We start from the raw sequence: 15,591 nt of genomic DNA, 5'->3' as shown, positions 1-15,591 counted from the left end.
TGCTTTTTCTACATTTATTGAGATGATCATACGATTTTTATGCTTCATTTTGTTAATGTGGGATAACTCATTGATTAATCTACAGATGTTGAACCAGCCTTGCATTCCTAGAACAAATTCCTAGGTTTGCTAGTATTTTGTTAAGGACTTCTGCATCTGTATTTATCAGGGATACTGGCCCATTATTTTCTTTTCTTGTAGTGTCCTTATCTGGTTGGTATCAGGGTAATGGTGACCTAGTAAAATGAGTTTGGAGAAATGTATTTCTTTATACCTTGAAATTTTAAACTGATGCTGAATATCATATCATGATTGTGTTTTCTTATAAATACATTTTAAAGTTGTTCTAATGTTTTACATTCCCATATCTGTTACTGTTAGAATTCACTTTTAGAACAAACTTTCTCCATTTAAGTTACGTAACTACATCTCTGTTGTGTCTTCCAGCCTCTGCCCCCAGTAATGTAGTGTTAGTTGAAAGCATTCTAGATCACGATGACGATCCTACCTGCATTAGCCAGATGACTCTGACATGCCACTCAGCCTTGAGAGGCATTAGTAATATGTTCACACCTAGGCAGTGGATAGTCCTCAGAGACCCCTGAGGACTAAAATACATTGTAATTCTGATTCTAATTCTGATACATTTGACTTCCTTCTAAAGCTAAATAAATGCTCATATTTTTACATTTTGATTTTTTTATTCTAAGTCAACCTTGAACAATTTCAACTTTGATTCAAGTACATGGTCTTTATGATCATTACTTTTCTACACAAAAATTTAACTTTGTCTTCCCCCATTTTCCTTTTATTTATTCTTTGGTATGTAGGCAATAAAAAATACAAATACAGGTGATAACTCCAGTGCACATAGTTTTTTTTTTTTAAAGATTTTATTTATTTATCTTTAGAGGGGAAGGGAAGGAGAGAGGGAGAGAAACATCAATGTATGGTTGCCCTTCATGTGTCCCCTGCTGGGAACTGGTCTGCAACCCAGGCATGTGCCTTGACCGGGAATCGAACCGCGATCGTCTGGTTTGCAGGCCCATGCTCAATCCACTGAGCTACACCAGCTAGGGCTCCAGTGCACATAGTTTAATACCAGTTTAAGAGTAAATAATGGGCTGCCAATAGCAGTCCAACCCTTAATGCCAGAGTTTAATTTTTCATAGGAAAATAAACATATAAAATAAAAATTTAAAGACTAAATTCTTAGTTCCTTTTAAAAGATTTATTTATATAAGTTTTGAGTTTTATGTTTAGTTCCCACCAATACAACCTGCAAACTGCACAATTTACCTCAATCGACAATATTTCTCTTAGAGGTCACTGTGACCCACAATTCAGTCCACTTAAATGATTTTCCTTCCACCTTGTAGAATAAAGTGTCCTTTAGTTTTGTCAGTAGTCTCAAATATTGGAAGACAGAATTCAGATAAATTACTTTCAAATTTATTCCAAGTGAAAAAGCTTCAGTGTTTTTTTAGTATGATCTTTGGTATAATAAGTAATACACAAATATATTAATAAAATTATTTTACATATATAATAACATTTTAACACCTTTATTGAATTTTTTAAAAGCCTTAATGAGAAATAATCTAAATATCATATAATTCACCCATTTTAAGTGTCTGTCAATGATTTTAGTATACTTAGAGTTATAGAACCATTACCACAATCTAATTTTATTCCTTTTATTTTTTATTGTTTTTTCCATTACCATTGGGTCCCTTTATGCCCCCTCACTGTTGTCCAGGTCTGTGAGTCCTTTTCCCTTTTTGCTCAGTCCCTCTCCCCTCCCCTCAGCTGTCATCTGCTCTCTATGTATGAGTCTGTCTCTGTTTTGCTTGTTAGTTCAGTTTGTTCATTAGATTCCACACATGAGTAAAATCGTATATTGGTCTTTTTCTGACTGGCTTATTTCACTTAGCATAATGTTCTCCAGGTCCATCAACAATGTCCCATATTTGTTTTATCCATTCAACTACTGATGGACCCTTGGGCTGCGTCCATATCTTGGCAATTGTAAATATTGCTGCAATTAACATAGGGGTGCTTATGTTCTTTTAAATTATGTTTTGGGTTCCTTTTCATAAATTCCCAGAAGTGGGATTGCTGGGTCAAAAGCACAGATCTATTTTGATTTTTTTGAGGTAACTTCATACTGTTTTCCACAGTGGCTGCATCAGTCTGTGTTCCCACCGACAGTGCACGAGGCTTCCCTTTTCTCTGCATCCTCACCAGCACTTCTTGTTTGTTGATTTATTGATGATGGCCATTCTTACAGGTGTGAGATGATATATCCTTGTGGTTTTAATTTGCATTTCTCTGATGATTAGTGATTTTGAGCATCTTTTCATATGTCTATTGGCCATATGTATGTCCTCTTTGGAGAAGTGTCTATTCAGGTCCTTTGCCCATTTTTTAATTGTGTTGTTTGTTTTTTTTAGTGTTGAGTTCTGTACATTCTTTATAAATTTTGGATATTAACCCCTTATCAGTTGTGTTGGCAAATATATTCTCCCATCCTGTGGCTTGTCTTTTTATTTATGTTTCACTTTGCTGCACAAAACCTTTTCAGTTTGATGCAGTCCCATTTGTTACTTTTTCTTTTGTTTCCCTAGCCTGGGAAGATATATCTGGTAAAATATTGCTAGTTATGTCTGAGATTTTGCCACGATCTAATTTTAGAGCATTTCTGTCTCCTAAGAACAAAATTCTTGGTCATCAGCAGTAACTCTGCTTACTCATCTTCCCCCTCCCACATGCACACACTAATCATTAATCTTCTTTCTGTCTTTATAGATTTGAGTGTTCCGGACATTTCCTGTAAATAGAACCATACAAAATGTCATATTCCATGTTTGGCTTCTTTGACTTAGTGTACTGTTTCTAGGTTTCATCTGTGTTGTAGCATGTATGAGTGCTACATTCCTTAATTAGTAGCTTCTTTATTAAAGTGCAAAAAATCAAAATGAGTAATATTCAGTAGAAAAAATACTGATCTAGGAGTCGAAGACTTCTGCTTTCTGGCCCTGTTTATGCCTTGTACGACTGCCCCTTTGGAGAAGTTACTAATTTCTTTGACTCAGTTACTTCATTGGTAAAATGGAAGTATAACAGCCTTCCTTACCTAGTTCAGAGCATTAGTAAATAAACAAGGTAAAATGAAGGCCCCGTAAGGAACTATACAGATATTATACTGCATTTCAAAGTAGTTTTCCTGGTGTAAGAGCAAACCAAATTATTATATTTAGGATCAGATTATTAGAATTTTCTTAATGCTCCTATCATAACAAAGGAAAACTATAAATTTTAATTCCTGTTTGTCCAAAGGTCCATTTGTTTCTACTAATGTATCTTTCCGTCAGCCTTGGTTAGCTGTAACAGTCAGTAGTCTGCTGGCTCTTAGAACTGGTTGTTGAAGAAGAGAGTGACTACAATTAATTCAAGAGCCATCTATTGTGTAGTGGATAAAGGCATCTCTGAACCGAATTCCGCTGAGGCCTTTCCTGGAAGCTGCGACTGCCAGACGGAGCTCACTGCAGGGAATTGGTCAGTTTTTGTGATTCCTATGAACCCTTGGACTCCAGTAGGAATAATGTAACTTTTGGCTTCCAGGAAAAGGAGAGAAGTGCTTATTTTACAAACAGAAAACCAGGGAGGTTTGTAGTGCTTCTTAGTTGCTAAATCCAGCAGCCCCTGAAAGAAACCAGTTTGATTGATATCAGGACACTGTGGGCTGCTTCTGTACCCAAACCATGGGAACACAAAAAATACATGGTTTTCCTAGGGTCTGTAGACAAGTTGCACAACAGATAGTTTTAACTGGGGCCCAGAGAGTTTTTTTTTAAATAGCACCTGTCACCATTGGAATATAGAATCTGATAAAAGGGCTTCCTGTGGAAGTGACTTGGTTGTTGATCAGTGGAGTCTTACAGGATTGTCTTGGTTTCCTTTTATCATTTGCTCCCAACTTTGGGTTTTCCTATAAAGTTGCTTCTATTTTACATATTATCTCCATTTTACAAATGTTTGAATCTTAGAGGAGTTTTCTGCAGTGATCTTAGGCACGCACAACTTAGGATGGATGTCTCACCTCCGAGACTCCTTTGCCTACTTTGAGATAGCTGTACTTCTAGTTTATTCCCTAGTTATTTCTCACCTGCGCCTCTATAACCTTTACTCTCTCCTCCTCTCCATGATGGTTTTCCTTTTTTAAGGCTAAATCTCAGGCTTGCCACTTTCTCTGCTTTTTGTTTGCACCATCCCCTTCAGGACCTTGGATGAGTATTAGGCTTCACCGATTTTTTTTCCTTTTTCTTAAAAAAATCCTGTGGACTTATGTGTCCTATCATTCTTTCTCTCGTTCTGTACATGTGGGCTAATGTAACTGCATTCCCCTTCCCTGCCTCTTAACATAAGTTTTCTTCTGCCCATTCAAGCACCAGTCACCAATTTTGTGTATTTAGCAGTATTAACGAGGCATCTGTCATCTGGTGAAGTCTAGTCCTGATCGGAAACGTATCTCCCGTGTCATACGTGGCTTCTACACTAAGCCTGCTGCATCCCTGGGGCAGCTGCAGCCAAGCAGCGAGGAGGGAGCTATCGTCTGTCTCGTTCCTAACCCACATGGTCACACTGCTGCCTACCCCTCAGCCAGTCACTCCTCCATACACGGATTTACCCAGGCTCACGATGCACCTGCTGCTCATGGACATTTAAGCTTATCCACATTTATGGGCCGATAACATGAGAAACAGTGACCCTGTCTAAATGAGAAATAAATGATCCATCCCCCTCACTTAAACTCCTACCTCACCTGTGTCCAGTGTTTCTCCAGTCTTACCAGCATATCTCCCCTCCAGCTAACCACGAATACAACATAAAAAAATCTTTCTTATGAGTTTAGGTAACTGTCTGCTATAGTCTAACATTCTCAAAGTGCCAGCCACAGGCCTGGCATAGTACAGTCACAGTGCACTCACTTTTTATCACTTTCTTCCCTTCTAGGTTCAGCACTTTTATCATCTCAGTTTACAAATGGGATTACAAGGTTTAGAGGAATTAAGTCATTTGCCCAAGGCCATATAGCTACTAATTTTCAGAATTCGAACCTGAGCCCAGAACTGTGCTGCCAGAACTTGGGCTCTTAATCTCTGAGTTCCATTGCCTGGGAGCATCAAAGCATGTATTGTTATCATTAACTTGTACCTCAAAGAGAGCTGAGTACTGGTAGTGAACTCCAGCTTCTCTCGGGGGAAGGCAGAAGAGGTCCTGAGGACAGCCAGCCCCTGGTGATGGGTTTCACGAACCAGCCACCGGTTCTGAAATGAGTTATAAGATGGGTGTGGATATGTTACGTGGTTCAGTGTTAGGCTACTGTATTATGATTCTTTTGTTTCGTGTTACCAAAATAAACTGTGTTTGCTATTGATTAGGGCATTCTAACACTCACAAAGAGTTCTAAACATTTGATGTGTGTCCTCCAAGAGTTGCAGTTTTGAATGTCTTATTATAAAAATGAAATAATAGAATTTTGTAACTCCCCCCTTCATGTCCTCTATTATGAAATCTTTCCATGTCAAAAATATTCATAGTATCCTGACTTTGGATGAATTATGGTTTATTTAGTTGTACCCAATTTTTGGACAGTTGTTTTCACTTTTGTTGTTGTTGTTAAAATGATGTCGTGGTAAACATCCTCATGGCCAGTGTGGCCCATGTTCCTGGACCCACATGCTGGGGATGGCCGTGGGGCCGCTCCTGAGAGCACCTGTACCTGTGCTGGGGGAGGTCCTGAGAGGACAAACCCTCAGCACCGTTCTGCAGGAACGGGAGACTGGGCTGGCCTGTGGACCATCTTCAGAGTGCATGGCATCCTCAAATGTGGACCTGGGCAGTCCTAGGACAAGTGGCCGCCATGGTGTGTGAAGGGGGAAAGAGCGCAGGCACACGTGTGCACATTCACACACACGTCCGCTCTCACTGGGGGCCTGAGGCAGGGAGGCATCCCTGGGTTCTTTTTGTAGCATTTACACCCGGCCAGTGGCACCGGCTCACCTCTCTGACAGCTAATTTAAGAAGTTTCAGGCAGAGAAGCCTGGAAAGTCCCCTTCTCCAGAGAGGCTCAGGTACAAGCCAGGTCCCTACCCACCTGTGGGAAATCCTCCCTCACACCAGGGCCCAGCAGGGCCACCCTGCAGAGCCTCTGCAGTGAGAGGGTCCGCACTGGGGATGGGGGTGGGGGTGGGGAAGTCAGGGCGTCTGGGCAGCCTGGGTGTGTGTGTGTGTGTGTGTGTGTGTGTGTGCGCGCGCACGCTTGCGTGCACCCATCTCCTGTGGACGGTGAAAAAGTTTCTCTTGCCAAAGAAAGAAAACTGTGGCCTCAGGAAAAAATCCTGACAGCTAATTCTTTTCTCATTTCTGTGTGCAGCTTTCAGATCTCCTTAGTCTTGACGTTATAAAATGTTTTTGGTTTTTTGCTCACTACTTTTACACCCTGGAGTTGTGTGGTAGAGTTTTTTAAAATGCAGTTAGCACAAAGGAGTTTTGAAGCATGAAAATACTTTTACAAAGAAATTCTTGCCTTTCACTTATTTTCCTGCCATCCAAGCACAGGGAGAAAGGATTAGCATTGCATGTGGCTGGAGATGCCTGGGTCCCCTTCAGGGCCGTGCGCAGACGTGGTCCTGCACGTGGTCTCTGGAAGCATCTGGTTGTAAACCGCATCTTTCTTCATGGAAGAGATGTGACTCTCCTTGAAAATGTCTGAAAGATGGTTAGATGTAAACTCCTCTGTCTTCCATTTATTCATTTACCTTATTATTAATCCTGTCTTGTCCTTTTTTATCCATAAATGTTTTCAGCTAATATTCTGTTCATTTTAAGTCACTGTCACATCTACTTAGCTAATTCTAGACTGTCCACATCCATTACTAGTATTTGTCATTTTTGAAAATATATATGTATATATATATATATATACACACACACATATATATATAATGGAATAATATAGTTTTATAATCTCTACCCCATTTTCTCTATTATGAAATTTATTCTGAAATATATGATTATGTGAATTTACTTGTACAAATTTGTCAGAACTGTCTAAAGTATTCAGAAGTTTGTAATCCACAAGGATTTTTCAATACTCCTCCTATCTTATTGATCTATAATACATCATATTTTATAAGTCCCTATAAATTGCAATTATCTTCTTTTTATATTTGGTTGATTTAATATTCAGAATAAAAATACAGTGGAGGTATAGAAGCATTGTTTTTGCATTCTGAAGTAACTTCTTGATCCTTAATTTCAGGATATAATTTATTTCCAAATTGTAAATATATGATTATCTCTTTAGCTTGATTCAATTCACTTTCCTCCTTACACACACCCAGCTAAATAATTTTCCGGTTTTCATACAGCTACATCTGGAACTGCAACTTTTTTAGCTGCACATATATTCACACCTGTTCTAGTATTTGATTTATAAAAATCACCAAATGGTATTTCAGTCTCTTCTGGCATTATGCAGAAAATGTTAATGTGCTTCAAGTATACTTGTTTCAAAATAGATGTGAATTAAACCTCTGAAATATAAACCCTAAAATGAAATGAATTTTCCAAGTGGTTGCATTACCATCTGAGCTTTGTAAAATGTTAGCTAAAATTGTAATATGTTAATTTGCAATTGATATGCTTGAATACTCATTAAAGAACTTTCTTCTATTGTTGGTATATACTCTTACATTTGCCAAGGTTTCCTCTGTTAATGCTCAATGTTTTTACTGATTTTTAGAAAGAGAGGAAAAGGGGGAGAGAGAGAGAGAAACATCAGTTTGTTTCCCTTATTTATGCATTCACTTCTTGATTCCTTTTTAAATTAAATTTTACTTTTTTATTGATTATGCTATTACAGTTGTCCCAATTTTTTCCCCTGTGCCCCCCTCCACCCAGCACCCCACTCTCCTTCTGGCATCCTCCCTGCTTTCTTCATGTCCATGGGTCATGCATGTAAGTTCTTTGGTAACTCCATTTCCTATACTTGCGCTTAACATCCCCTGTCTGTTCTGTAACTACCAATTTGTACTTCTTAATCCCTTCACTTCTTCCCCCATTCCTCCACATCCCCCACCCCACTGACCACCATCCCATTGTTCTCCAAATCTGCGATTCAGTTTCTGTTCTGCCTTTCCACAGTCTCTTTTCTACCCACTCCAATGGACTTAGGAGTATAAAATGAGATGATCAGCTTCAATATTAAGCAGAAAAACTGCAAATTAAGCCAACAATGAGACACTACCTTATACCATATGATTAAAAAGCTTTTACTGCAGAATGATTTGTAGTGATACAAAGTAGCAAGGAACAAAAAAAAAAAAAAAAAAAAAAAAAAAGTAGCAAGGAACCTCAGTTCATCACTATCAGTGTGGACCAGTAAAATGTGGTGCATGCCTGTGATTAAATGTTATATAGCAGTCAGAAAGGAATAAATCATGTCTATTATATGACCACATGGATGGGTTTCAAAAAACAATGTGTAGTAAAAAAAGTAAAAATTAAAATGTGATTTGTTTTTTTGTGGAGTTTTTTTAACACCTGGGAAAAGTACTGTTTACTAAAGGCATACATTAAAAGGCATACATCATAAACATGGGTGCCCTCTAGAATGGATCATCCCAAATGCAGATAAACATGTCCCAGTATTTTAAAACAAAAACAGAATCAATAACCCTCCTTGTTACCATGTCCCCCTCCAGCTGCAATTGAATTTCTCTGCTCCCTATTCACAGAATCCAATGAATTGCCTTTAATTACAGATTCAAGCTCATTCCTCACCCCTCCCAGTTCTCCATCCCTTGTTTTCCTTTCTACCTTGGACACACAGAACTGAGTTGATTAGACTCGGTTCAGAACATTCTGTCATCTTTGACTTGTGCAGGCGAGACCCAGCTCCGAACAATATATCTGTAAAATATGTCAAACCCAGAAAATACAGAGAATACTAGAACAATCGTGTGTGACATTGTCCATATTTAAGTAGTTTTTTTTTTAACATTTTGCCATACATACTCTGTAGACTTTTAAAGAAAAATAAACAGTTCTAACCTTCATTTCTCACTCCTCCTTGTACAAAGATACCCACTGGTAACACTGGTCCCAACAAGTTCCTCAAGGTGACAAGTGATGAGATTCAGAGCAGAAGTTGGCGGTGGGCAGTTACTACCACCAGCAATGGTAATAGCTGGCACTTACTGGTTCTCAGTATGTGCCTGATACTGTTCTCCTCTTTACACATATCAAGTCACTTAATTCTCAGAACAATTCTTTGCTATCACAACCAGTTTACACACAGTAATCTAAAGTGCCCAAATCCACATAGCTAGTAGGAAGCAGAGCCAGATTTTGAAATCAGACGCTGTGGCTTTAAAGTTTGTGGATGACGGCTCTATGTTATCCTGTCTTAGGAGTGTTAAAGAGTAGTGAGTGTTGTTTTTCCTTTTTTTCAGTGAGTTCCATCATTTGATATCTATATAGTTATACAGCCTTCAGTTACTCACTGAAAATAGTCCCCTGGATCTGGACCTACAGGTGCCACTTTCTTTGCTTGCTTATTCTTCCATTCTGCTGTTCCAACCCAAAATTATTTCCCTTCATATAGCATTTTAAGCCAGATGAAAAAATTTTAATATCCAGAAAGTTTTAAGCTTGAAACAGCTTTCCTCTGTAATGATTTTATTTATTGTTTTTAAAACTTTATACTAACTTAAAACAGCCTCCAAATGACTGTAAAGTTTTATATTCTATAAAATAACGATAAATACCTTTTGTATTTGTAGTTTCTAGAAACCTTTCAGAATGACAGGATTCTCTTAAATGACTAATTACCCCAAATCTGATGCCTGCGAAGTGCTCTTCAGCAAGCAGCTGGCTTTGTATGAAGAGAGGCTAAGAGCTCTTTTTGTCTTGTTCATTTAAAATCATTTGCTTCTTATTTAATATCTTCAAAGAACGCAGTCCCATCACAGTAGAATTTGATGCTGTAGATTTTGGATTGTTTCCATGGGTTCCGCCTTACATCTGCATGGTGTTTAAAGCCAGTGCTTCCTTTCTTTCTGTGAGCATGCAGGGCCTTTTGCCTCATAATCCAATGTCATGCTGAATGACAGAAAATTGAAGTTGAATTTATCTAACCATGGAGAAGGACTGCACAGAACAATACACTTATTTAAGAACTCCTTGCCTCAGGAACTGAAGGAGCTGTCTAGTGCAGGTGGCTTAATCTCTCTACTGCTTATCCTAACTGTGTTCCTTTATTTACTAAGGACAGGCACTGGGCACTCACTTCCAAAAACAAAAGGACCCTACTAGTCTTCCAGAACCAATTATAAACCAATAGGATTTTTTACACTTTATTCAGAAGAGTTAAGATATGGCCTATGTGTTTTAAAAACAATTTTTAGTCCTTCTTTATTAGAGAAAATATAACTAAAAGTGAAATAACAGCTGTGAAAATATATTCACCAACTCTTAATTCTATACTGGTGAATTGTTTACATTATGGATTATTCATAATGAATAACTTTTTTTCATTTCTCTGTGATATCTTGTCAGCTTATATAAAATGATTTATTTGTTGGCATTATTTGTATTTCCTGTTTCTATTTACTTCACATGACAGCCCTCAGAGTTTTCTGTGTTTTGAAGTAAAACCTTTACAGTATTTGCTATCCTTATTTTTTCTCAGAGTTGCTGTAATAACACAGTGAATAATCTGAAGGAAGTGACTTCTATACTCATTGGGTATTGTGAATTAAAGACTAAGCCATCTATGTTTATCTCAAAATAGGGAGAAAGGGAGCTATAGGTGGGTTTAAAGAAAGAGTACCTCTGGTGAGTACTAGTTTTTCCTTCCTTGAGTTGGGTGTGATTGTGTAGTTTATTTTCTGTTAAGCTCAGGAAATTTTGGAACTGTGATGTACAAACACATTCAAATATGAAACTAATGATACTTCCAATGCGATAAAAATGGTTTTGGATTAGCTGCCATTTTTACAGTCTAATATTCTAATTATCAGGTCATTGACAATTAATTGCATAAAATTCACATATCAAGTATCAATTCTTTGGAACTTACTTTTAAGATAATCAGTTCTCCCTGTTAACAATAGCTGCACTTAGAAGTAACCACAGAAAATCGGTCACATGGGCTCAGACCTGCACTTACTTGTTTGAGATTATATCCTGCAGGAAGCACCGAGGGACATTTAATAGGAAGTGATAATTGTTCTCTCTGATGTTCGTCTCATAAAGTTGGTCATCGTGACACCATTCCGTCTTTTTTTATACCACCTGGTTTTAATATCTTCCATTAGTTGTAATATGTTAGTTTTTAAACTTTCAAAAATTAAAATCTAAACCACTTCTTGGAGCTAGAAATTTGACTCATTTACTGTGTATCTTATAGAAAATAATACTTTTCATTTGTCTGAAATATACCTCTCTAAAGCTTCTGGGGTGTGCTAAGTAAGTCTGTACCCACTCTACCCACACCTTCATGGACAATTATTACACGCCCTCCCAGCTCTCACACATCAGTGTAGGAGAGCTAGATAAATTAGGGCTGTGAGATCAGGCCAACTGCGTTTGAACCATGGGATCACTTGTGACCAGCTGTGTGACCTTTGATAAGTTAATTACTCTGATCCCGAGAGTCTTCACTGGTGAGAATAATACATGTGACTGTCTTTAGGGTGGTTGTGGCTGTGAGTGAAGTGGTGCAGGAGACAGCACCCTGCCCAGGCACGGACACGGCACACCACCCACCAGTGTCCGCTCCCTTCCCCGCTCATTCTCCAGAGGACGGGTCAAAATCTTTTAACTTAATAACAAAGAATCACATTATGCAACGTTTATGAGCTCTCCTTGTTTCTAAATTGGGGTTATACTAAAAAATAAATTCTCTGTGTGTATGTTATTTTATCTTTTCTTTCATATAATGTTATCACCTGATAAGTGGAAAAAATGTAGCCCACAAAACTGTCTACCAACTAGTTCCATATCAAATCTTTTTTAATTTTTTATTTATGTTGTTACAGTCCTGCTTTTTCTTCCTTTCCTTACCTTTACTCAGCTCCACCCTCTCCCCTCCCCAAGCCAGTCCCCATATTGTTGTCCTTGACCATGGTTGACACATAAATGTTCTTTGGTTAACCCCTTCATCTTTCATCTCATTCCCCCTTACCCTTTCTGCCATCTATCAGTCTGTTTTATGTATCTAAGTGTCTGTTACTATTTTGTGCATTAGTTTATTGTGTTCATTAGACCCACATATAAGTGGAATCATATGAGATCTGTTTATCACTAACTGGCTTAATTTTCTCCAGGTCCATCCATGCTGTTGCAAAATGTAAGAGGTTCTCTTTTTTTTTTTTAACTGCTGCATTGCACTCCACTTTCTAAACGTACCACAGCTTTTCTATCCACTCATCTTATTTCAGGGGGCCATCCTCTCAAATTTATTGCTTCAGGAGAGTTTAAAATCCTTTTGCCTGCAGGATAATACAGTTACTCATTATGAGATACCGGGCAGAAGACTTGGAGAGGGCCTTATGTTTTCCTCATCAGAAAAATGGGACTATTAGCACTTATAAGGCAGTTTCAGGGATAAAATTAAATAATGTCTGTGAAAGTACTGGATACACATAAAATGTCTGCCACTATCTGATACATTCTAATTAAAACATTTGTTCAGAGTGAATTTATGTTCTGATTTAAGAAGATGGCCCTCCTTCATAAAACAAAGTTAAGAAGGTAGAGTGAATAGCATATATATGTGTGTGTGATTATGTGTGTGTGTGTTGTATTTGTATGCATGCATAAAGATTTTAAAGTTTATTATTAAAAATATGTCATGAAAGCATCTGAAAGATGTAACAGGAATTTATAATTCTAGTGTTTTAATTTTTTTTTTGCAGAAACCAGTTAGCCAGTCCCTCTGTTTAAGTGTTTCTTTTCACCTTATTCCCCAGAAGAGTGCCAAGAAGCGCTGTCACTGGGCTGGGGTTCGGACCACAGTTTCCACACACAGGCTAATGGCAGGACTCAGATAACTCAAGCGTTTGTTCTTTCTGCGTTGCTTTCAGTTCTGCATCAACACATGGTAGACATGGCTGTTTGAATAATCTTCCTTAAACACTGTTTGAATCCCACCGTAAAGACTCTGTGGAAGCCGTTTCTTGCTTGCATTTTCTTGGCTTTGAAAGTCTATTAGATGCTACCCAGAGTTAATAAATTCTTTACCTGGAGCCTTGCACATGGTTTGTCTATTTCACTTCTACCAGGAGACCTCAGTGATGCTTTTCAGTTCTAGGCCCCAAGAGATAGCTTAGGCAGTCAAGTGTTTCACAAGTGAACCACATAATCATATGTGTGTTAGCTACATAAACTTCCTCTGGAAACATTAGAAAAACTTAGCCTATTAGCTGTTTGAAAATTAGCATGACGTTAAGGGTGAAAAGAAGCTAATAAGTTGGATCTGTCCAAACCTATTAGTTCCATGGGGTTTCATAGTAGGACAAGCTGTGTGTGATCATCCAGGCAAAGAGGAGTAAACATCTGCAGTATTCCTCGGGAGCTAAGCAGTGGCAGTTCTAGAACAATGTGGTTTATACTCTGTAACTATCTGGGCACTTCAAATTTCCTAATCAGATGAATATATTGTATCATTTCAGATTTACAATCTCAAGTAGAGGCACTTGGGCTAAAACTTCAGAAGGCAGTGACCCAGCTGGACACCTGTAAAGAAAAGCTCAAGTAAGATGGTGAACATTAACCACCTGTAGGAATTTAGAAAGACCCCTGGCGTGCTCTCAGTGACTCCTCTGGCAGCGACACAGCTGTGTGGGCACGGTCCACTGCTGCTTTTTTCCTGGCCTAGACTGTATACTGAAGGACCTGCAAATATTTTTAGAGGCATGAAATGTTTCTTTTGCTCAGTAAGAAATTTACCTATCCATGTATTAAAACTTCCCCTGGCTGTTCAAATTAGTAATTTAATGTGAAATAGTCTCTGAACTTTTTCTCTTAATGATTGTCTATGTTGTCTGCCCAGAATAGACAACATTGAGCTGGTTCTTAAAGTGATCAATTTCAGGTTCAGAAAGATAGTTGAAAAGTTTTGAAATGCTGGAGTACTGATGTTTTATGTAAGTAATAAATGAAATACTGACAAACAAATGATAAGAAAATTCCCTGCAAAACATGCAGAGTACTCTTCCTTTTAAAAATGAAAGAATACAGGCACCCCTGTGTTCACTGCAGTGTTGTTTACAACAGCCAAGATTTGGAGGCAGACCAACGTGCCCAGCTGTAGACGAGTGGGTAAAGAAGCGGTGGTACATTTACACCATGGAATACTATGCAGCTGTAAAACAGAAGGAAATCTTACCTTTTACAACATCACGAATGGACTTGGAGAGCATTGTGCTAAGTGAAATAAGCCAGTCAGAGAAAGACAAATATCATATGATTTCATACATATGCGGCATCTGGTGAACAAAATAAATGAACAAAATAGAAACAGACTCATAGACACAGAGAACAGACTGGCAGTTGTCAAGGGGGAGAGGGTTGGGGAACTTGGTGAAAAAGATGAAATGGTAAAGCAAGGAAACAAAAACAGAGACAAAGAACTCATAGAAATAGTATGGTAATTACCAGAGGGGAAGTAGGGGTGGGAAGAGGTAGAAGAGGGTAAAGGGCGGATAAATGGTGATGGAAGGAGACTTGGGGTGGTGAACACACAGTGCAGTATACAGATGATGTATTATAGAACTGTACACCTGAAACCTATGTAATTTTACTAACCAACATCACCCCGACAAGTTCAATAAATAAAAAAGTCTTCGGAAAAATGAATTTCAGAAATTTCAAAAATTACTTTACAGTATAAATATAGCAAATTTGTAATTATAACTCTAAAATAGATTTATATAGTCTTTTAAAAGTAAGTAAGCTTTTTTACATTGTGGTATATAATCTGGTAGATCTGGTTTTCAGTTCCTATATTTTAAAAGGATGAATCTCACAAGAAATACAAATATTTGGAATGCTTAGCAACCAAATATTGTGTTGACCATGGACAACTTCTAAGAACAATGTGTTAAAACATTCAATAAAATGGGTTTAGAAGGAAAGTACCTCAATATAATAAACTCCATATATGCAAACTCTCAGCTAATATACTCAATGGTAAAAAACTTAAAGCATTTCCCTAAGGTCAGGAACAAGACAGGGATGTCCACTTTCATCACTATTATTCGACATAGGTCTGGAAGTCCTAGCAGGAGCAATCAGGCAAAAGAAAGAAGTAAAATGCATCCAAATTGGGAATAAAGAAGTAAAAGTGTTACTTTTTGCAGATGGCATGATTCTTTATATAAAAAACCCTAAAGATGCCACCCAAAATCTGTTAGAAACAATAAACAAATACAGTAAAGTTGCAGGATATAAAAATCAATGTATAAAATCCACTGCATTCCTATATACTAACAGTGAAATGTCAGAAATAGATAAAAA

General features: G+C 37.9%; 1 protein-coding gene across 2 annotated transcripts in view; it reads left to right on the top strand.

The window, feature by feature from the left end:
- Positions 1-15,591, top strand: part of LEKR1 (leucine, glutamate and lysine rich 1) — a 163,910-nt gene that overhangs the window by 75,698 nt on the left and 72,621 nt on the right. For both annotated transcript variants that reach the window (XM_037126349.2, XM_037126350.2), the window contains exon 7: positions 13,746-13,827. In XM_037126349.2, the coding sequence (XP_036982244.2) occupies positions 13,746-13,827 (82 nt within the window). The remainder of the gene's footprint in view (positions 1-13,745; positions 13,828-15,591) is intronic.

The sequence above is a fragment of the Artibeus jamaicensis genome, unplaced genomic scaffold, assembly GCF_021234435.1.
Source record: "Artibeus jamaicensis isolate MK-2021 breed Jamaican fruit bat unplaced genomic scaffold, CSHL_Jam_final scaffold_474, whole genome shotgun sequence".
NCBI lineage: Eukaryota > Metazoa > Chordata > Mammalia > Chiroptera > Phyllostomidae > Artibeus > Artibeus jamaicensis.
The sequence above is the reverse complement of the archived record's forward strand: the minus strand, read 5'-3'. Positions and strand labels throughout refer to the sequence as shown.